The sequence below is a fragment of the Mobula birostris genome, chromosome 5, assembly GCF_030028105.1.
Source record: "Mobula birostris isolate sMobBir1 chromosome 5, sMobBir1.hap1, whole genome shotgun sequence".
NCBI lineage: Eukaryota > Metazoa > Chordata > Chondrichthyes > Myliobatiformes > Myliobatidae > Mobula > Mobula birostris.
The window spans coordinates 158303502-158326743 of NC_092374.1; the positions used below are offsets into that span (position 1 = coordinate 158303502).

The 23242-nt window shown below is 40.7% G+C and overlaps 1 protein-coding gene across 3 annotated transcripts in view; it reads left to right on the top strand.

Moving 5' to 3' along the window:
* The window catches only part of tbc1d4 (TBC1 domain family, member 4), a 318014-nt gene that overhangs the window by 276345 nt on the left and 18427 nt on the right, over positions 1-23242 (top strand). For all 3 annotated transcript variants that reach the window (XM_072258783.1, XM_072258785.1, XM_072258784.1), the window contains exons 12-16: positions 284-493; positions 4302-4463; positions 8263-8421; positions 18364-18608; positions 22417-22576. In XM_072258783.1, coding sequence (XP_072114884.1) covers positions 284-493; positions 4302-4463; positions 8263-8421; positions 18364-18608; positions 22417-22576 — 936 coding nt within the window. The remainder of the gene's footprint in view (positions 1-283; positions 494-4301; positions 4464-8262; positions 8422-18363; positions 18609-22416; positions 22577-23242) is intronic.

Below are 23242 nucleotides of genomic sequence, written 5' to 3' on the forward strand. Positions count from 1 at the left end.
CATGCATCACTGAGAGAACATGCCAACTCCACAAAGGTCCAGGTTGAACCTCAGTCAGCAGCTTTACCCTCTGCACCACTGTGCATTGTACTCCACGTCTCGATGCAGAATTGAAGTCACAGGGACTGTGATCCCTACTGGGGCAAATTCCTCTCGACTGAAGAAGCATGATGAAGAGTCTGGCACCTTTGTTAGTTTTGACTTGATCCTCGAGATGCAAGTCTGTGCTCTCATTACCTCGAGCTGGATGCTTGGCCTAAGATTGGGTTTTGTCTCTCACCAGATCACCTTGAAGGCATAGAGTTGCCACCCCTATCCCCGCTTGTGCCTGCTGTGGAGGAGGACCCCATGGCTTCTCTGCTGGTGACTGATGATGTGCCTGATGGGGAGAAGAGAAAGCGTTCGCCAGAGGAGCTCCGGCATATGTGGCGAAAGGCCATCTACCAGCAGATCCTGCTGCTCCGGATGGAAAAGGAAAATCAAAGGCTGGAAGGTGTGTCCTGTTAGAAATTTAAAATACATTTTCCTTGGGCTTTATCATACCCATCATGGACACAAATCCAAGTGATTCTGCAGATGCTGGACATTTTGAACAATACACAAAAACCTGGAGAAATTTAGCAGGTTAGGCAGCATCTCTGCAGGGGAATAAACAAATAAGCATTTAAGATTGAGACCCTTCATCAGGACTGGAAGGGAAGTGGGCTGAAGCCAGAACAAGAAGGTGGGGGAGGGAAAGAGTACAGCCTGGTAGGTGAGAGACCAGATGAGGGATGTAGTGAATGCCCTCCCTGTACCCCTCATTATTGTGTACACAACTATCAGGAGCCCCTCAGTCTCCTCCTCTCCAAGGAAAACAGATCTATCTGAGCCAGTTTCCAGATCTCTCCAAGGTTTGTGTGGATTGATTACCCATAGCTCCTTGGGAAACATGGTCTGTGCTTTGATTAGAATTGCCAGCTAAAATAGGGAGTGCCTTTGACAGTGATGAAATCAAAAAATATAGGGGGGGGGGGATCTTAATCATAGAGGAGAAATCTGTATGCATAACTTATTGTTACCCTTCATGATTTTACACACCTTTATGAGATCATCTCTCTATTTCCTGTGCTCCAAAGGAAAAAAGTCCTTCCTGGGAATGGCAATTCAGATACATGGGAGGTGTTGCATTTTGGAAAGTCAAATCAAGGTTGGGCCCTGAGAAGTGTTGCTGAACAGAGTGATCTGAGAGTAGAAATGCACTTTTCCCTAAAAGTGAAGGCACAGGTAGGCAGGGTGGTGAAGAAGGCTTTTAGCTAATGCTGGCCTTCATTAGTCAGGGCACTGAGCATAAAATTGGGAGGTTGTTCTGTGGCTGTACAGGATACTAGTGAGGCCACATTTGGAGAATTGTGTCAAGCTTGGTTGCCTTCCATAGGAAAGATGTTATTAAAATGAACTGGAAAGAGTGCAGAAAAAATTTATAAGCTTGCTGCCAGGACTCGAGTGACTGAGTTATAGGGTGAGGTTAGACAGGCTAAGACGTTTGCCCTTGGAATTTAGAAGCCTGCAAGGCGAACTTAAAATCATGAGAGGATTGGATTGGGTGAAGGCACTCAGTCTTTTCAAAGGTTTCAAAGGTATGTTTAATGTCAGAGAAATGTATATAATATACATCTTGAAATCTTTTCTCTTCGCAACCATCCACGAAAAACAGAGGAGTGCCCCCAAATGAATGACAGTTAAATGTTAGAATCCCCCAGCTCCCCTCCCTCCCACACGTAACTGGCAGCAAACAACGATCCCCCTCCCTCCACCAGCAAAATAAAAAGCATCAGCACCCACCACCAAGCCCTCAAGCGTGAGCAAAGCAACAGCAAAGACACGGACTTGCAGTACTCCAAAGACTACTTGTTCACCCGGTATTCGACATGGTAGAAGCGAATATGATAGCGTCTTTCATGAGACTCCTGAATAGGTACATGGAGCTTAGAAAAATAGAGGGCTATGGGTAACCCTAGGTAATTTCTAAAGTAGGTGCATGTTTGGCACAGCATTGTGGGCCGAAGGGCCTATATTGTGCTGAAGACTTTCAATGTTTCTATACCACAGGCTCTCTCTTTCCTTAATAAGGGAGAAACAGGCATCTCTGTTTCACAGTGAGAGGGGAGACATAACAAACAACTCACTGGTTTACAACGTTAAAAGTCTGTTGCATCGCTTTTTCGGAACTCTGTGCTCAAAGATCTCCGGTCTTTGGGCACACAGCCTTAGATCTTCCATCTCCCACGACACACCGATCTGCTGCCCGGACACCGACCTTCCATCCACCCGCCTCCAGAGCCACAAGCTCTCGGCCTTCTGAAGGCGAACTGAGCTCTTAGGCTGCGCCCTTGGCGTGCCGAATAACAACAAGCTGTGAAACCCCGAGAGCGGGTCCCATTCCCACAAAGAACCATAGCATGTAACTCCAGGGTTTTCAAAAGAACCCTGAAAGGGAAAAACAGAGATATTAAAGATGGGAATACAGCCAGAGAAGGGGATCTAAAAACCAGAAGGCATAGGTTTAAGGTGAGAGGTGAAAGATTTAAAAGGAACCTGAAAGGTAACTTATCCACATAGAAGGTGGCACCTTTACAGAATGGGCTGCCAGTGAAGGTGGTTGAGGTAGGTGCAATGACAACAGACAGTTGGACAGGTACATGGATAGGAATGGTTTCGAAGGATATGGGTCAAACATGACCAAGTAGGACGAGCTTAGATGGGCATCTTGATCAGCATGGAGAAGATGGGCCGAAAGACCTGTTTCTGGGCTGTGTGATTTTATGCAGCCTTGCAGCAGGTCAGGTCCTTGTACCCTGTGGCAGATTAGTGTTCAGGTGTCAACAGCTATTTCACAAGCTGCTGTTGGATAGAAACATAGAAAATAGGTGCAGGAGTAGGCCATTCGGCCCTTCGAGCCTGCACCACCATTCCCTATGATCATTGCTGATCATCCAACTCAGAACCCTGTACCTGCTTTCTCTCCATACCCCCTGATCCCATTAGCCACAAGGGCAATATCTAACTCCCTCTTAAATATAGCCAATGAACTGGCCTCAACTGTTTCCTGTGGCAGAGAATTCCACAGATTCACCACTCTCTGTGTGAAGAAGTTTTTCCCCATCTCGGTCCTAAAAGGCTTCCCCTTTATTCTTAAACTGTGATCCCTCGTTCTGGACTTCCCCAACATCAGGAACAATCTTCCTGCATCTAGCCTGTCCAATCCCTTTAGAGTTTTATACGTTTCAATAAGATCCCCCCTCAATCTTCTAAATTCCAGTGAGTATAACCCTAGTCGATCCAGTCTTTCATCATATGAAAGTCCTGCCATCCAGGAATCAATCTGGTGAACCTTCTTTGTACTCCGTCTATGGCAAGAATGTCTTTCCTCAGATTAGGGGACCAAAACTGCACACAATACTCCAGGTGTGGTCTCACCAAGGCCTCGTACAACTGCAGTAGAACCTCCCTGCTCCTGTACTCAAATCCTCTTGTTATGAATGCCAACATACCATTCGCCTTTTTCACCGCCTGCTGTACCTGCATGCCCACTTTCAATGACTGGTGTACAATGACACCCAGGTCTCGTTGCACCTCCCTTTTTCCTAATCGACCACCATTCAGACTGTTTAGTTTTAATTGTCATTTTCTTAGTAATTTCACAATTAACTATCTGCTTGTTTCTTAAGTAGCCTTTATACATATAACAGTTCAATACGTCTCTAATGGTTGACTTCTAAAAGAACCTTGGATTTAAACACTGGAATCCAACACTGCTGAGGAGAGGGAGGAGAGAATAAAGTTTCATTGGTCCCAGTACATATCTACCTGGTCTGTTCATGTACCTATTACGGCATAATTCATGTGATTTCCCCATTTCACGCCCCTCTCCCTAGGGGAGACTCAAAAGCCTGCAGATGCTGGAATCTGAAGCAGGCACACAATCTGCTGGAGGGACTTAGCAGGTCAAGCAGGTTCTATGGGGGCAAAGGAATTGTCGACATTTTAAGTCTGGGCCAATTGTGCATGTGCTTCAATTTATTACTGGGAGAAGTGTTGAAGCATGAGAGAGAGAGAGAGAGAATAAAATCTGTTTAACTAGGTAGGGCTCTTGAAGTAGGAGGTCACTTGGTGAAACTTCCAGGGATGATGAACATCAAATTCAGGAACTATACAAGTGATCTGTTAACTCGAGTGAACCTCCTGGTCTTAATATTGAGCTATTGCGTGGTCGCTGAATTACTGATTTGATGGATCTTGTGTCAAATGTAAACTTACAGCGAGCAGGGATGAACTTCAGACCAGAAAAGTGAAACTGGACTACGAGGAATTTGTGCTTTGCCAGAAAGAAGTTTTTGCAGTTTGGGACAAAATGCTGAGCACCCCAGGAAGGGCAAAGGTCAAGGTTGACATGGAGAAGGTTCACACGGCACTCAGTCAAGGTCAGTGCTTGATTGCCAAACTGTATTTCCTCACCAGATGGTCTCTCCTTAGCTGTCAACAATCATTGTTTTCATAGACTCAATAAGAATTGGTGGAAAAGAAACTAATGGAAGAAGTATTCCTTGGATTGTCAAATTTAAAATATCTGTCAACCAATTTTCAATCCATACCAGCATATTAAATTTCAATCTGGGCAATAACTGCTTACATGACATTTTATCAAATGCCTGGCAATGGAAATACGCTACCTCCGCTGGTTCTCCCTTATCTACTCTACAGCCACACTCTGAGAAAACTCTAGTAGATTTTTAGTTTTGACAAGAGTTTTTCTTTTGCATGTACAGTGCCTTGACAAAGTACTCAGCCCCGAACCCTTTGATCACATAAATATTATAAGCAGGGATTTTGATCAATTTAACTGAGATTTAAAAAAAAATTGAATCACATGCTCCTTATTTTCAAAGGCGAGCCCCAAAAAGCAGGGATAATTGTAAAGCATGAAAAACTAAAAATTCAAAATCTGAAATGTCAGCAGTTCAAAACTATTCCTCCCCTTTTGCTCTGTGCTTAGTTGAACCACATCTCGCAAAGATACAGCAGGTTGTATCTTTGGATAAGTCTCTATTAGCTTTGCACAACGTGATGGAGCAAGATTTGCCCATTCCTTCTTGCAAAGTTGCTCAAGCTGTGCCAGCTTAGTTGGGGAGCGGCAGTGGACAGCAATCTTGAGGTCCTGCCAGAGATGTTCGATTGGTTTAAGGTCAGAACTCTGACTGGGCTGCTCAAGGACATCAAATTCTTTCATTTGAAGCCACTCCATGGTTACTCCGGCAGTGTGCTTTGTGTTGTTGTCCTGCTGAAAGATGAACTTCCTTCCCAGTTTAATGGTAGAGGCTAGCAGAATTTTATCCAGTATCTCTCAGTGTTTAGCAGTACTCATCTTCCCATCATTCCTGACCAACTGTCCAGTCCCTGCTGCTGAACAGCATTCCCATAGCATAATGCTACCTCCACCATACCTTACAGTAGGGATGGTGTTGCCTGGTTGATGTGCAGTATTAGATTTACACTGCACATACCTCTTACAAGGCCAAAAATTTCCAATTTAGTCTCATCCAACCACAAGACGTTCTTCCACATCTTTATAAGATCTTTGTAGGCGATGCTTTGCAAAGTCTTTACAGGCAAAGATATGCTTTTTTTTTTAGCCAGGGCTTCTTCCTTGCTACTATTCCATTAATATCCTTTTTGTGCAAGGTCTTGGAGATTGTGAAGCCACATCATCTCCAGTTAGAGCCACTGACTTCTGCAGCTCACTCAGAGTGACTGTTGGCATCATAGTAGCCTCTCGTACAAGTGCCATTCTTCTCTGATGACTAAGTTTAGAGGGTTGCCCTGATCTAGGCAGTAGTTAATATACGGTAATGCACCTGAGTAATTACAAAGGGGATGAATACTTTTTCAGCCTCACTATTTTGGTTTTTAATTTTTAGTAAAATGTTGACAGCTTTTTGAATTTTTCTTTTTAAGATGTGTGCAGTGTTTTGGAGATTAGCTCAAAAAATCCTGCTTCAATATATTTGAGACAGTAAAATGTGAAAATAGTTGTGGGGCTGATACTTTTTCAAGGCACTGTATTTGTGTTTATTTTGTCTAATCCTGTTAATGTTTTCTAAGTATCCAGTCACATTCTTTGTAATAGACTCTAGCACTTCCCAGACTACAGATGTTAGGTTCATCAGCCTGTGATTCCTTTTTCCTTTTTACCCTGTTTTTTTTTAAAATTGTGTGGTTACATTTGTCATCCTTGCAGTCTGCAAGGTCATTCCATACTCTATCGCAATTTGGAAGATGACAATCAGTACAGTCGCTCTTGCCATGGTTACCTCTTTTAATACTCTGGGCTGCGGTTTATCAGGCTCTGGGTGATAATTGGCTTTCAGCCTGCTTTTATCAGCTTGTTAATATTAGTTTCCTTTAATTCCTGTTTTTTTCATATGATTCTTGGTTTCCTACCATTTCTGGGAAGTCATTTATGTTTCTAATTATAAACTCTGGTTTCTGACAACTAGGGACGAATATTTGTCTTCATTAATCATCTTATTTTACATCCTTAAAAAGACTTCTATAATCCAGTTTTATGTTCCCTACAGGTGTACTGTCACACCAATGGTCCCTCTGATTTGTAATGACCAGTGTGTGCAAAAATCTTACGCTGTGAATTTTTTTGCCCAGTGACAATGACATGTACACACTGAATTTTTAAGTGGCAATAAACCTGAAGCTATTTTAACGATAATAAACTACCATGTCCAGTTTGTTGTTCATCGTTTAAAAGAAATAAAATAACTGTCAATAAGAACTTTGATCTCCTCTGGGTTTGATTGTTTTCACTCTGTTTCTACTGTTTCATGAAGCCATTTCACTTTAAATGAAGGAGGCAGAGGTGGCGGGGGCAGAGTTGAGCAGATTAGAAGGAGTACAAGCTTACAGTTGAGAGGGATGGTGGGTGGATTGGGGGGGGGATGAAGTGAGGAGGTGGGAGGTTATAGGTGGAAGAGGTAAAGAGCTGAAGAAGAATGAAAATGGAAAAGGCAGTGGCCGTGGAAGGAAGAGAAGGAGGAAGGTAATGGGCAGGTGAGGAGAAGAGAAGGGGTGAGACGGTAACCAGAATTGGGAATGGAAAATGAGAGAAGGAGAAAGGAAGTTAGAAAAATCAATGTTTATCCTATCAGGTTGGAATATTAGGTGTTACTCCTCCAACCTGAGTTTGTCCTCGCTATGGTGGTAAAGGAGGTCATGGACAGACATGTTAGAATGGGAATGGGAAGTCGAATTGAAATGGGTAAAACTGGGATTGGTGCTGCTAAGTTGCCTTCCTTGTCATAAACGCTTTGCTTATTCAGGAACAGCACCTTTCTATTGCTCTTTTCAATATTTTTAGATATTTGAGCTTCTTTCCATTCATTTCATGGCCTTATTACAATTTTGCTCTAATAAAATAACTTCATGAAACATCAAAGGTGTCTTTCAAGACTATAGGTACTAACTCTGCGCAAGCCTCTTTGTTCAACATTTGTCAACATTTCTGGTACCTTCCTCTGTGAATTTAAATTTCTTAAGCTCAGGGAGTCAGCTGATTGAATCCATGCCCGCTCCAGATACTAAAGTTGTTGTCATTCCTTCCCTCTTTCCCTGTGGTCCTGCAAGTGACTCTCAAGTGCTTGCACAATTCCCTTTGGAAGTTACCAATAGCTTCTGCGTTCCTCACTGTTGCAGGCAGTGAGTTCTAGCTCCTAATTATTTTCAAAGTAAAATTGTTTTCTCTCATGCTTGTCCAATGTTTTAAATCTGTGTCGCTTTGTTTTTGCACAGTTGCTAATGGGAACAGCTCCTCTCCTATAGTCATATTCTTCAGTACAGTAGTGATCACACCCCAGTACAAATCTGAAATGAAATTTATATCTTAAATTTTTGAGTACTTAGAACCAACTGTAGAACAATACAACGCAGGAATTAGCCTTCAGCCCGTGATGTCTCTGCCAACTGTAGTGCCAGTTTTAAACAATCCCAGCTGTCTACACATGGTCTATATCCTTCTATTGTTTGCCTGTTCATTTCCTGTTTAAATGCTTCATAAATTTTAATCACTTGTCATCTGTTTAGCATTTGTGACAAGTGAATGTCTTACGGTTTAAGCAACCTAATAACTGTGAGTTGTCGGTGGTGGTGTGAGATATCTGAACACTAGTACTCAGTGCGACAGTCTGACTTTAAGCAAGATGTCTCTGTCTTCAGGGGTTCCGAAGTGTCGGAGAGGAGAGGTTTGGCAGTTCCTCGCCGAGCAGTATCGATTGAGACACCGGCTGGCAGAGAAGCAGCAGCCGGGAGATATCTCGTACAAGGAGCTCCTGAAACAACTGACCACCCAGCAGCACGCTATCTTGGTGGACCTTGGTAAGAGAAAGTACTCTGGTTTGTGTGAGCTACACAGTGAACCAATTCATCTGTATCAAGATAGAACCTGAAAATGAATTGTGAACCCATTAGCTGAGTGAGAAAATAATGAATGTGTTGTCTACTCATTAAACAACATTAGTCCTTCAAGTATTTTAAACTGCAGTAGTCCTTTTAAAATGCAATACTATTTGAGGCCAGTAGATGGCAAGCTTACACGTTATGTTGTTAAACTTTGGCATTCATTAGTGATGAAGCTTCATTCTCTCTTTGCCTCCCTCCCACCACAGTATTTTGCCTTTTATGTATTTCTATTCCAGTAAAATTATTTCATATATTTTTCTTTAGTTATTTTTTTCTTCCCAGTTTCTTTTGCTCAGGTTGCTGCGTGGTAATTAACTTGTCTTCTGGATATATCTCGTGGTTTCTGTTCCCCGTGGCGCTCAGATCTGGCAGACCGTCATTCTGCCTTCTGCCAGGTCTATCGCTTGTGTTCTTTTGCATCATTCTTGACTTCAGTTATAGGACATTTAGCACCCCACTGCTATGGTAAAGAAAGAAAAAGGGTTATATTTGGTCAGTTTATTTCAAGAGTTCTCAGAGCACTTCTGAGCCAATTAAAAACCTCTAATGTAAAACTTGCTATGGTAGCAGGTGAACAGCCTGTTTAGTCACAATGAGATGTCAGAAATGGCTAGGTTATAGAATTTTACTGATTAAAATTAGAAGAATTCCAGAAATATTCAGTATGGTCATCTGTAGAGAGAGAAACTGAATTAACATTTTGGATACATTTTTTTTTAAATCAAAAATGTCTGTGTCCAGGCTGAGGAGTAAAAACAATGTTGGTTCAGCTGTGCTCATCATTGGTGACATTTATTTACTTATTTAGTTCACTTGTTTAGTTAGTTAATGAAACAGTGCGGAATAGGCTCTATGAGCTACTCCGACAGCAAACGCCACCCCCTCGACTGTGATATAACCCTAGCCTAATCGCAGGAAAACTTACAATGCCAAATAACCTACTAACCAGTACGTCTTTAGACTGTGGGAGAAAACTGGAGCACTAGGAGGAAACCCACTCATTCCATAGGGAGGACATACAGACTCCTTACAGATGACGTTGCAATTGAACTCTGAACTCCGATGTCCCGAGCTGTATAGCATTCCACCTTCTCCTTGTGCCTACAGTGGAACATCATCTCAGGGTTGTATATGGTGACACGTATGTATCACTGCACAGACCCTTTCCTGACCTCATTAAGAGTCTGTGATTCAGATGGAGCATCATTCCCATTTGGCTGCCGGTGGAAATTCGTCCTGGTAGGAGGTCGACGCAGAAGGGTTTGTGTTCCCTTGGCATTGATCAAAGTTCAAAGTAAGTTGTATTATCAAAGTGTACCAGTTCCACAGTTCAGCACTCCCTCACTGTGAGTACCAGTTTAAGTGTCATGGTCAAATGTCCTCCATGGGACTGGAATCCACAGAATTCTAACTTGGATGCAAGACAAAAACATGCTGACTCCTGGCAGCTTACATGACAGCCTATGGTAGTGGCACCATACTCATACCTGGCTCCTGTGAGCAATGTTGACCCATTGTTGCTTGGTTTTGCATTTTTACTGGTGTGCCTGGTAGGATGCCAACTGAGAAGGGCTTGTGTTCCCTTGGCAGTGATCAAAGTTCAAAGTAAATTTATTATTGAAGTACATATATGTCATCATATCCAACCCTAAGATTCATTTTCTTGTCGTCATACTCAACAAATCTATAGAATATTAACTATAACAGAATCAATGAAAGACCACTCAATTAGGGCATTCAACCAGAGTGCAGAAGACAACAAACTGTGCAACTGCAAAAAGAAGAAATAGTAAAAATAAGTAAGTAAGTAAGTAAGTAATAAGTATCAGGGACATGAGAGTGAAGTAAGTCCTTGATACTGAGTCTATTGATTGTGGGAACATTTCAATGACGGGGCAAGTGAAGTTATCCCCTTTGGTTCAAGAGCCTGATGTTTGAGGGACAGTTATTGTTCCTGACTGAGGTCCATGAACTTTAGGAGGATTGGATAAGGTGGAAGAAGTTTCTTCATGGGGAAATTATCTTAAACATAGAGGCAGGCTGTTCAATTTCTTAAACATGTACGAAGTGATCTAGAAAATGTATTCTGAGATGAGAATTCATATTGCTATTTGGTTTATGAGAAATGATGCTAGAGATAGAATGAATGCGAAGACAAAAGATAGAAAAGAAGACAAGATGGTGCCTCTGAAAAATCCATTACTTTTATAGATAAGATAAGGACATTCCTCAGATAGCCTACATAATTAAAAGAATTGCATCACATGGGTAATGTGCTAATACTTAGCCAATGAAAAATGAGAAGGGTGATAAACCATTAGTGTAGCTGCTATACCATTTTCTGACAGTGAGTAGGTATGAACCACCACATACTATGAAAAATACATGAGTTTGTTAAAAAGTACAAATCTTATAAGAAGTATTATTTTAAAAAAGCAGTGGTTTCCAACAATCTTTATCATACAAGAGTATCTTAACACAGACTAACAAGCCATTGTAGGGAATGGTAACCAGGAAATCATGGAGGTCACGTGATGTCATGCCATTGATTGGGCACTTCCCTGAATAACTCCGACAAAAACTTCATTACAACCTGTTTATAAGGCTCTCATATAAACTTAATAAAAGCAATGGTTAAAAGGAAAAATCGTGGAAATACCACTGGCGCTATCGCTGCCGGCTTTGCACTCCTGGGAGCATCTGGACTTGAGGGACGTGGGAGCAATGGTGATGAGGCCTGCTCGGCGGATGGTTCCTCTGAGCCTGTGGAAGGCCTGAGGATGGCGGCAGCGCGACGCGGTGACGGCTCGGGTAGTGACCTCGCCGCCGCGATTCATGAGTTGGCCGATGTAGTCCGGACTTTAACCGGTAGGATGGACAGATTCGAGAGTCATTTAGACCTTATCATGCAAGAATCTAAGGAAATGAAGCAGACTTTGGAATCTTTAAATTTGCGAACCCAGGATTTAGAAAATAATACGAAGGATGCTGTGAATAGGTTACAAAGCCTGGAAAAAGAAAAAGATTCCTGGAGGACTGAGAAAGTAAAAATAATGGATAAACTGGACTCCCTTGAAAACGATAGCAGAAGAAATAATATCAAAATAGTGTGTTTAAAAGAGGGATTGGAAAGAAGAGACGTAGTAACTTTCTTTCAAGAATGGATCCCCAAAGTTCTGGGGAAAAAGCATTTTGACAAAGAGTTAATTATAGAAAGAGCCCACAGGACTTTAATCCCCCGACCACCTCCAGAGCAAAGTCCGCGCTCTATACTTATACGCTTTTTGAAGTATCAAGATAAACAAAAAGTATTATGAGCTGCAGCAATAGAGGCCAGAGAGAGAAATGGCCTACTAGAGTTTGAAGAGGGAAAGATATTCTTCTTTCCAGATATTAGTGTGGCCTTGTTAAGAAAAAGGAAAGACTTTGACTTAACATGGAGGTTATTAAAGAATAAAGGTCTTCAATATTTTTATTATATCCAGCAAAGCTGAAAATTACTCTTTGGATGGAGGGAGGAAATTTTTTCCTAACCCCCAGGAGGCGATAAACTTTATTCAAAAAATATCTGAGACATTGTGATTCAGAATATTCTTCTGGAACAAGAGGCCTAGAAAGATGTATCTTGGACAAAATATATGAAGAAAATTATTTGATTTTCTTTATTAATATAGATTAATTTTAACAACATTATAATCTTGAACTTCGAATCTATATGATTATGGATGAAGACTATTATGATTTAAAATATTGATTATGGATGGTCTTTTTGAATTATACTACTTAGGAACTATATAGTTCATCTAATTTTGTTATAACTAGTATGAATAGTTTTGATAAATGTCATCTTTTGATATGTTTAATTTTTGGTATGCTGGATATGTATTAAGTTACAATAGGGTTATATTTAGTAAGTTTCTTTGAATTCTTTTTTTTATTTCGATATATTGCTATATTAATGATACTTACTTTTAATATTATTGATTATGTTGGATATTTAGTAATAACGGGTGTGGAATATAATTTATTTTTACAGATATTTAAGGAGTTATTGGGGAAGTGGATAATTTTTTCATTTCTTTTTTAAAAAAATGATTATGTTATATGTTAAAGAATGTCCATCTTTAGTGCGATGTTTATTGGACCGCACAGCAAGAGGAGTTAAGGCGCCGTGGACTTGGAGCGCCAGTTGGGAGGGTTTTTCTCCCTTTCTTTTTCTTTTTTTTCTTTTTTTTTCCCTTTATTTTCTTTCCTTTTTGGTTTCCTTTCTACGTTTGTATTTTCTATACTCTATTGAGAATGGCACCAAATATCTCAGAGTCACTCAAAGAAGTGGGATTAATTTATACCTTTTTTTATGGGCAGGATTTATCAACCAATAAAATCTGATAACTATGAATAGAACAATTAAATGTTTAAGTCTTCATGTTAATGGGATAAATGGACCGATAAAAAGGAAAAAGGTCCTGGCATATCTTTAAAAAAATCATATTGATATTACCTTTCTTCAAGAAACTCATCTTACAGTGACAGAACATAACAAATTAAAGAGAGGATGGGTTGGTCAAGTAATAGTGTCCTGCTTTAACTCTAAAGCCAGAGGAGTAGCAGTATTGATAGGGAAGAATTTGCCAGTGAGGGTGGAAGGTACTATCATAGATTCGGCTGGGAGGTTTGTTATGGTCAATTGTCAAATATATTCAGAATCCTGGACACTTTTGAATTTATATGCCACCAGTTATGACGATGAGAAATTTATCCAAAATTTTTTTTGAAAGTTGTTCAAGGATATGAAAGTATCTTAATTGGAGGGGATTTCAGTTTTTGTCTGGATCCAAATTTAGATAGATCAGTTAAAAAAAGATGTGAAGGTCAGGGCAGCAAAAACCACCCTGGCCTTCATGAAGGTCTTGAATATAATAGATGCTTGGAGATGGCAGCATCCAAGGGAAAGAGACCACTCTTTCTATTCAAAACAATATGATTCCTCCTCTAGAATTGACTTATTTTTAATATCAGCTAAATTAGAAAATAGGATCATCGAAACAGAATATGCTGCTAGACTACTATCGGACCATTCACCTTTAATTTTATCAATTGAAATACCTGATCAACAAAAAAACATTATATAGATGGCATTTTAATCCTTTGCTGTTGAAAAGACCAGAGTTCTGCAGTTTTATTAGAGCTCAAATAGAATTGTTCTGTGAGATGAACTCACCCTCTACTGCCAATAATTTCTTATTATTGGACACATTAAAAGCATACTTAAGAGGACAGATAATTGGATATGTTAAGGGTATAAAAATAAATATGTAACTAAATTTAATGAATTGAAGAAAGAAATAACACAATTAGAAAAAGATTGTCAGAATTTAACAACAGAGGAAAATTATAAAAAATTAATAAATAAAAAATTAGAGTAAAACACAAAACAAACCTATAGGGTAGAAGAAATGATACTAAAATCAAAACAACAATATTATGAATTAGGAGAGAGAACCCATAAAGTACTATCTTGGCAATTGAGGGTGGAAGAAACCTCCAGAACAATAAATCCGATTCAAACAGGGGAAGGTAAGATTTCATATAAGCCAAAAGAAATAAATGATACTTTTACGCTGTTCTTTCGGAACTATATAAATCAGAATCAGTGGATGACTCATTGAAAATTGATGATTTCTTGTCTAATTTACAACTTCCCAAATTGAGTCAACAAGATCGGGAAGAATTGAATGCCCCTTTTTCTAGGGATGAAATTGAAAGAGCCCTAGGCTTATTACAGGCCCAGAAGGAGGGAGGAGAAGATGGCGACGCGACGCAGCGCGTATGACCATTCCGAATGATATCGTAATGTGTTAACTAGGGGCCGTGCACAATCCTGATTTGTTGGAGACAGCCGTGAGAAGCATGGAGGAACACCTGGAGAAACTTCTGAAATGCCCGCTTCGCTGCCACTGCTACTGTGTGATCAAGAATCTCTGGAGGGGAAGGCCCCAAATCCTCGGCTTCGCCTATTGCCTGTTGCCGGGGCCAGGGTCGAAGCGCTCGGCAGAGATGGTGCTTGGTGCTTGGTGTCGGAGAGCTGGTCAGAGGCTCGGAGTTTTTGGACGGACTCGGAGTCAGACTGTGGTCAGATGCTTCCAGGATGCTGCATCGGCAAGTTTGTGGCACTGGAGGTTCACCGTCTGTGTGAGATGATGGGACTTTTGAAAGACTTTGAGACTTTTTACCGTGCTATGGTCTGTTCTTTATGAAATTACGCTATTGCTTTGCACTGTTGTAACTATATGTTATAATTATGTGGTTTTTGTTAGTTTTTCAGTCGGTTTGTCATGTGTTTCTGTGATATCATTCTGGAGAAACATTGTATCGTTTCTTAATGCATGCATTATTAAATGACAATAAAAGAGGACTGAGTGTCCTCATAATCTAATCTAATCTAAATCGCCGGGAGATGATGGTTTTCCCCCTGAATTTTATAGAGAATTTAAGGATCAATTAATGCCCCTCTTTATGAGGGTTGTGACTCAGGCTGAGGAGACCCATACTCTACCAGAACCCTTTTCAACAGCAATTATTACGTTAATTCTTAAGAAGGATAAGGATCCGCTAAAACCAGCATCTTATAGACCTATCTCAATTTTAAATGTGGACTATAAAATTATAGCAAAGGTATTGGCTAATAGATTAGCTCGATATCTGCCAAAATTGATTAAATCCGATCAAACAGGATTTATTAAAAATAGACAAGTATCTGATAATATTGGCAGACTATTGACTATATTACATTTAGCTGAGACGAAGGTGGACCCTACTGTAGCAGTGGCTTTAGATGCTGAAAAGGCCTTTGATAGACTTGAATGGGATTTTTTACTTAAAACAATGGAAAAATTTGGTCTAGGCCAAATATTCATAAATTGGATAAGAGCACTTTACCATCAATCTAAGGCCAAAATAATTACAAACGGGCAGATTTCACCAGTTTTCTCTCTATATAGATCTAGTAGACAAGGTTGCCCACTATCTCTAGCTTTATTTGTTCTGGTAATAGAGCCATTGGCTGAGGCTGTTAGACGGGATCAAGGCATAAAGGGGTTTAAAGTGGCCCAGGAAGAATATGAAGTTAATTTATTTGCTGATGCCATTTTAGTATATTTGGCTGACCCGGCCGGCTCTTTGGTAAGACTTAGGGCCTTGCTGGACAATTATGGTACAGTCTCGGGATATAAAATAAATTGGAATAAAAGTGAAATTTTACCTTTAGGTAGAGGAGACTGTGCCCAATATCAATATGGCACTTAGTTTAGATGGGTTAAATTCAACATGAAATATCTGGGGATTAAGTTTAATCGTAATTTGGATGATCTTTATAAACTTAGTTATCTCCCCTTGCTGCAGAATGTCGAGGAGGACCTATGTACGTGGATAAACCTTCCCATCACACTGACGGGCAGGGTAATCTGTATAAAAATGAAGAAAATGCCAAGACTTCAGTATTTTTTTTCAGTCTTTACCTCTCCCATTATTCAATAATTTTTTTAAAGATTCTCAATGGACATATTCGTCTATTTTTATGGTCAGGTAAAATATCTAGATTCTCCATGGAAAAATTGACCTGGGACTATAAATTGGGAGGGTTAAAATTACCAGATTTTTAAAAATATTATTTAGCTGCTCAAGCACGTTTTATTGCTTCTTTTTTTGATGAGACAACTACTCCTTCTTGGGTTACAATTGGCTTACATATGGTAGGAGAAGAGATGGCAGAAGAATTTATATATAAATGGGACTCCAAATTAATTAAAAAGCAGACAAACATTCCTCGACTGAGACATGTAATTCATATCTGGGGAAAAAAAATCAAACAATTTATGGGTCTGAAAAAAGGAATATCCTCAAAGATGCCTCTATCTCAGAACAGATTAATACCCATGACTCTGGGTAATAAGTTTCTAGTCACCTGGTATCAACATGGTATCAGGCGCATTGAAAATTGTTATAATCAGCAGAAGCAATTTATGTCTTTTGAGGGACTTAAAAATAAATATAATTTATCTAATAACACATTCTTCTGCCATCTCCAATTACGATCTTTTTTGAGGGACTGTTTGGGTCCATCACTGGCCCTACCAAGGTGCTCAGACATGGAGATTCTAATTCGAAAGGGGAATACAACTAAATTTATTTCTAATATGTATTCTTTTTTCCAGGACCAATGCCCAAAGCTTGGTATATACAGATTGAGGGAGAGATGGGAGTCGGATTTGGGCATTGTAATTGATCATCAATGTTGGTCACATCTATGTTTGGATAGTGTTACTCTTATCAACTCTAGATACAGAATGATACATTTTAATTTTTCACATCATTTGTATCTCACACTTGAAAAAATACATAAAAATAAACCAGAAATTTCTGACAGGTGTTTCAGGTGTGGCATAGATGTTGGTACCTTTTTGCATTCCACCTGGCTATGCACGAAACTGAGATCTTTTTGGATAGATCTGGGGGAGGTACTAGGAAAGATTCTGGAGATGGATTTCCCTCTAGACCCAGAATTGTTTCTCCTGGGGAACTTAGCAGTTTTGAAAGTTAACCTCCCCAGGAATAAATCCAAATTCATTAAAATTCCATTGCCAGTGGCCAGGAAATGCATAGCGGTAACATGGAAATCCGATTCCCTTGTACATATTGATCGCTGGAGTAAAGAAATGCAAAGTTATATACCCCTTGAGAAGATTACTTATACCCTTAGGAATGGATACACTATGTTCATTGAGATTTGGCAACCATATTTGGATTACCTAAATGCTCAGATTGTTTAATCTATTTATTTTAATTTTTTTAAATTAATATGTCCCTTATTATAAGCTAGTTTCTTTAATTTGTATTTTAAACTGACTCTGAGAGCTGGATGCCTATTCTTTCTTTTTATCTCTCTTTTCTTTTTTCTTCTCCCCTTTCTTTCCTCGGTCTTTTATGTTTTTTTTCTCCCTCCTTTTTCCTAAATGCGGGGAGATGGTTTTGGGATAGATGTTCTTTTTTTTCTCTCAGACTTATTAATGTATTTGAATTAATTTTTTTCAATATGTATTAATTGTATTAATTGAGGCCTTATATTTCTTCTTCAAAAAATTAAATAAAATATATAAAAAAAAACCATGAAATTATCAGGTTGTCATTAAAGCACATTTAGTTCTCATTAGTATTTTGAAGGAGGGAACTCTGCCATTTTTGCCCCGTCTGACCGATATGTGACTCTAGGAGTGATGTTTTCCGGCTGTCTGATGCAGCTCACTTCAGGGGTGATTGAAAGTAGGTGGTAAACACTGAGCAACAAACTGAGTGAGTCGAGCAAAAACTGGGAGGAAAGGAATTGTTAATCTTTTGGCTTGGAACTGGGTTGGAGACTGAGATTGGCAAGGGGGAGTGGTAAGAAAGGAGTCTAAGGTGATTGGTGGAGTGAGGAGAGTATAAGATGAATGGCAGGTTGTGCCGAAAAGGGGATGGGAATGGTGGTGGAGTTGAGGCTGGTCAATTATCTGTGTGTGTGTAATAGCAGATTGCACAGGGTGACATGAGGGGAATATGAAGATAGGAGACAGCTGCTGGAGGGAGATTAGCAGGAACACGAAGCGCTACCCGGGCAGGAATCAGGTAAGTAAGAAATGAGAATGGAAACCATTATGGTAGTAAATGCTGACCTCACCTCTGATACCCACATGATGAAAAAGAACAATATTAATAATTTCATATTTTGTGCAATTAAATTTTCAATATGAAAATAAGACAGAAGCAAAAAGTGCTGGGAGTGTGTAATCAAACCTTTCTTCCATTGTGTGTGTGCTCTTACAGGACGAACATTTCCCACGCATGCGTACTTCTCGGCACAATTGGGAGCTGGGCAACTCTCACTGTTTAATCTCCTCAAGGCCTACTCATTGCTGGACAAGGAGGTCGGCTACTGTCAGGGCATCAGTTTCGTTGCTGGTGTCCTCCTTCTGCACACAAGTGAGGAGCAAGCCTTCGAAATGCTGAAGTTCCTAATGTATGACCTAGGCTTCCGTAAGCAGTACAGGCCCGACATGATGTCATTGCAGGTACAGTGCAAGTTCCTTAATCATTGATTGTTGATGTGGTTCCAAAAGGTGCTGGTTTGGAGCAATGGAGTTTTCTCAGAGTCGAGTTCATGATTATTTACTTGAATTCCAGTTGGAAAATCTACTTCCTTTTATCCAAGATTGCTATGTTTCACTTAACGTTATTGGGTCTGTGACCTAATCTTTGCTTCACTCACAGAATAAGACCACAGGATGTAGCAGCAGAATTAGGCTCTTTTGGCCCATTGAGTCTTCTCTGCCATTTCATCATGGCTGATCCATTTTCCCTCTCAGCTCCAATCTCCTGCCTTCCCCCCTTATCCCTTCTTGTTAGATTGGTAGATTTCTGGACAGGAAATGACTTAAAGGATCTAAGGTATTACTGGAAAAGGGTACTTTTCGATCAAATATGATCTCAAGTAAGGTATGACGGAACAGGTTCAAATAGACAATGGCATGCTCTTGTTCCTGTCCTCTCCTATCAAATTCTTTCTTTTTGGCACTTTGTCTCTTCCACCTATCATCTTACGGCTTCTGACATAATTTCCTTTTACCTCATCTACCTACACTGTGTCTCTCAAATGGACTCACCTATCACCTGCCAGCTCGTGGTCCTCCCATTTTTTTTTCTGGCTTCTGCCCCCTTCCTTTCCAGTCCTGATGAAGGGCCTCTGCAAGAAATGTTGACTGTTTGTTTCCCTCCACTGGTGCTGTCCGCCCCTGTTGAGTTCCACCAGCATTATGCGTGTGTTGCTCCAGATTTCCAGTATCTGCAGAATCTCTTGTGTGTCTGCGATTGAATCTGTACAGTTTTACCTCTGACCACTGCTGGGCACAAGAAGTAACAAACAAGAGGTGGAGGAACTCATCCAGTCAGGCAGCTTCTGTGCCGGGAAATGGATTGTTGACGTTCGGATCGATGCCCTTCCTCTGGACAGAAAGCTAGAGGGAAGATGGCTAGTTTAAAGAGGCAACGGGAAGGGATGGGGCAAGAGCTGGCGTGTGAATGTTGGATCCAGATGAGGAGGTATAATAGGCAGGTGGAGGAGCAGAGTGTGGAGCAGGTGACAGAGGCTGGGAGGTGAGAAAGGGCCAAAAAATGATAGAAAGCAATGGAGGGGAGGGTAGAGCGTGGAATCATATGGGGGAGGTGGGGAGGGCAGATGGGAACACTGGGGGGAGGGGACAATGGGAGTGTGGAGGTGATGGGCAGATGGAGTGGCTTGAGGAGGGGTAAGAAGGTGCTGGTGGGGGGGGGTGGGTGTTGCAGGAGGGGGAAGAGGATAGTCCAAAAACATAAGATTATGCAGAACACAGATCATTAATATCATCCTGGATCTGAGAAAGGAAGATCCATCTCTGAAACATAATTCACAAAACATGGCTGCTTGGAAAGCTTTTTGTTTGATTTTAAGGATGCATTTAAGGACACATTGTGATAAATGAATTATTTTTCTGACCATTTTCACTTCTGTTCCGAACTGACCACATGCCTTCAGCTTAGTCTGAACTCCTGTGAAAGTGAACAGAGCTACATTGAGATACACTTAGGTATTGACCATTATTTCTTCCCCCACGAAACCTCCATTATCATGGGTCTCTTCATCAGCAAGTGTGTCGTGATGTGAGAAGAGGCCCATAATAATGGAGATTTCAGGCAGCAAGCCTATTTGGGGTTTGGTTGAACTATGAAGATGGGGGAATGTTTAGGATTGCTGCATCATATATTTTGTGTCTCAATATTTATTGCATCTGATTTACCAGAAATCAATCCCACACTTCTTTTGAATAATTTCAGCTGTGCTTTGACAACCCATGAGTTGTGTTATAAGCTGCTTTGTACAGTATCATTGTATTTGAGCAAAATCATTCCTTCAGCATTCGGGCTTCCACTGAGGACAAGATTTGAAACTCAAGGACAGGACTAAAAGAACACCAACATACACTCAGTGACCACTTCATTAGGAACCTCCTACACCTAGTGAAGAGGCCACTGAGTCAGTGTTCATGGTCTTCTGCTGTTGTAGCCCACCCACTTCAAGGTTTGATGTGTTGTGCATTCAGAGACGCTCTTCTGCACACTACTGTTGTATAATGCGTGGTTATTTGAGTTACTCTTGTCTTCCTGTCTGCTTGAATCAGTCTGACCGTTCTCCTCTCTCATTAACAAGGCACTTTCACCCACATAACTTACCACTCACCGGATTTTTTTTTGTTTGTTTTCGTACCATTCTCTGTAAATGCTAGAGACTGTTGTATCTGAAAACCCAGGGAGATCAACAGTGTCTGAGATACTCAACTCCCCCCTTCTGGCACCATTAATCATTCCACTGTCGAAGTGCCTTAGATCAGATTTCATCTCCATTCTGATGCTTGGTCTGAACAACAAGTAAACCTCTTGACCATGTCTGCATTCTTTGATACATTATTTGCTGCCACAAGATCGGCTGATTAGATATTTGCATTAACGAGCGGGTACACTGAATAAAGTCTATAGAACAAATTTAGAAGTGTCGAGGAATTCCTTTCACATTAAAGTTCCTTTTTTTTTATTGCGGAAAAGTGATTTTCAGAATTAGAATAATAACCCCGTATTTGGAAACTCATTGGTTAAGATATTGAACATGATACCAGTCCAACACACACAAAATGCTGGAGGAACTCAGTAGGCCAGGCAGCGTCTTTGGAAAAGAGTACAGTCAGCATTTCGGGATGAGATCCTTCAGCAGGATAGCAGAGCAATTTATTTGACCCATTTATTTCAGCATTTACTAAAGGGTATTCGATGAATGAAAAGAGTGTAACATGTGTAATACACACAAAGTGCTGAAGACACGCAGGCAAGTGCATGAAAGAAAAATGGAGGGGTATGCAAATAAAGAGCATTAGATTGACCTTGGGGTAGGTTAAAGGCTGGCACTACATCATGGGGTGAAGGGCCTATACTGTGGTGCACAGCATATTCTATGTTCCAGCTCAGCAAGTCAGGCAGCATTTATAGAGAGAAATAAATAGTAGCATTTCGGGCCAAAACCCTGAAGTGTCTCAGCCTGAAACATTGACTGTTTATTCCCTTCGCTAGATGCTGCCAGGTTTGCTGAGCTCCTCTAGCACTTTCTGTGTGTTGCTCAGAATTTCCACCAACAGTGAAACATCTTGTGTCTAGACTATTACTTGCATCAGTATTTTCCTTCCTGGTTCTTCTTGCATTGTCACACTACTGCACAGAGACGTTCAGACAAGGATAGTGGCACCAAAACACATACCATAAGTCTGCCCACCATTTCTCTGATTTTGCCGGGGTCACAGAATTATGGTACTACCCAGACTGGAATTGAGATCTTCAAAATGCAGGAGACTAGGTGGAGATTGATCGATGTCAGTAAAATTATAAGACTGGACTGGAAGGGCCTAGATCGGCCGGTAAAGGTGCTGGTAACTAGGATACGTCGACACAAGTTATGATTGGAAGGAATAGGAAAGAGTTAAGGAAACATTTCTTTTTGTTCAGAATGATTGGGGTCTGGAATTCTCTGCTTGAGAGGGTATTAGGAGGCAGAAACTCCCACTACGTTTGGAAGGTATCTGAATGAGCACGGGAAGACTGTTAGCCTACACGACTGTGGACAAAAACTGGGAAGTGGGATTGATCTAAATCATTCCATTGTTTTGCTCAGAACAAGTGGTCAGAATGGTATTCAACTGTATTATCCTAGTGTTTTGTGTGAGAGTGGGTGCGTGAATAGGCTGAAGGATGTCTGCAGTAATCTGGGGAGAACCTACTGAAATGGCCATGTTCTTTGTTCAGATCCAGATGTATCAGCTGTCGAGGCTGCTACATGACTACCACCGGGACTTGTACATCCATCTGGAGGAAAATGAGGTCAGCCCTAGTCTGTATGCTGCTCCATGGTTTCTCACATTCTTCGCCTCACAGTTCCCTCTGGGATTTGTTGCTAGGGTTTTCGGTAAGTGAAATCTTCAGGTTCTGATCTCCAAAGCTGATGAAAAACAGCTTGTGCCACCCATGGGAAAGGCATTTCATCTACTCACTAAAATCAGGCAGGCTTGGATGAAGGAGAAACAGTGGTGCAGCACCAGAGACCCAGGTTTGACCCTGATGTCCAGTGCCATCTGTATGCGGAGTTTGCTTGGGTTTCCTCAATGTGCTCTGGTTTCTCCAAAGTCCCAAAGACATGCAGTTTGCCAGGTCAGTCTGCCTCTGTAAATTGCCCCATGTGTGTCGGTGCATGGTGGAATTCATGGGAAGATGATGGGAACATGGCTGAATAAAATAGGATTAATATAGGGCCGAAAGGCCTGTTTTCCAAGCTGTATGGAACAGTGACAATGACTATAACTGATATCAATCCTTTTAAGCAATTTTCACGTCTTATAAGATAGTGATCATAAAACTGATTCTGGTTCTTAGCGCTCAGGTGTTCCAAATCTCTCAGCGTCATGTCATGGTTATCGATGTCAACAATGAGTGAAAATTCCTTCTAAAACCTGACTTTCCCAAGGAAAGCAACATTCAGAAGGTTTTTGGAATATTGTCCAAAGCATGGAATAATAAGAGCAAGGAGGCAATTTAGGAATTGTATAAAGCACCAGTGAAGCCACAGTTCCAGTAG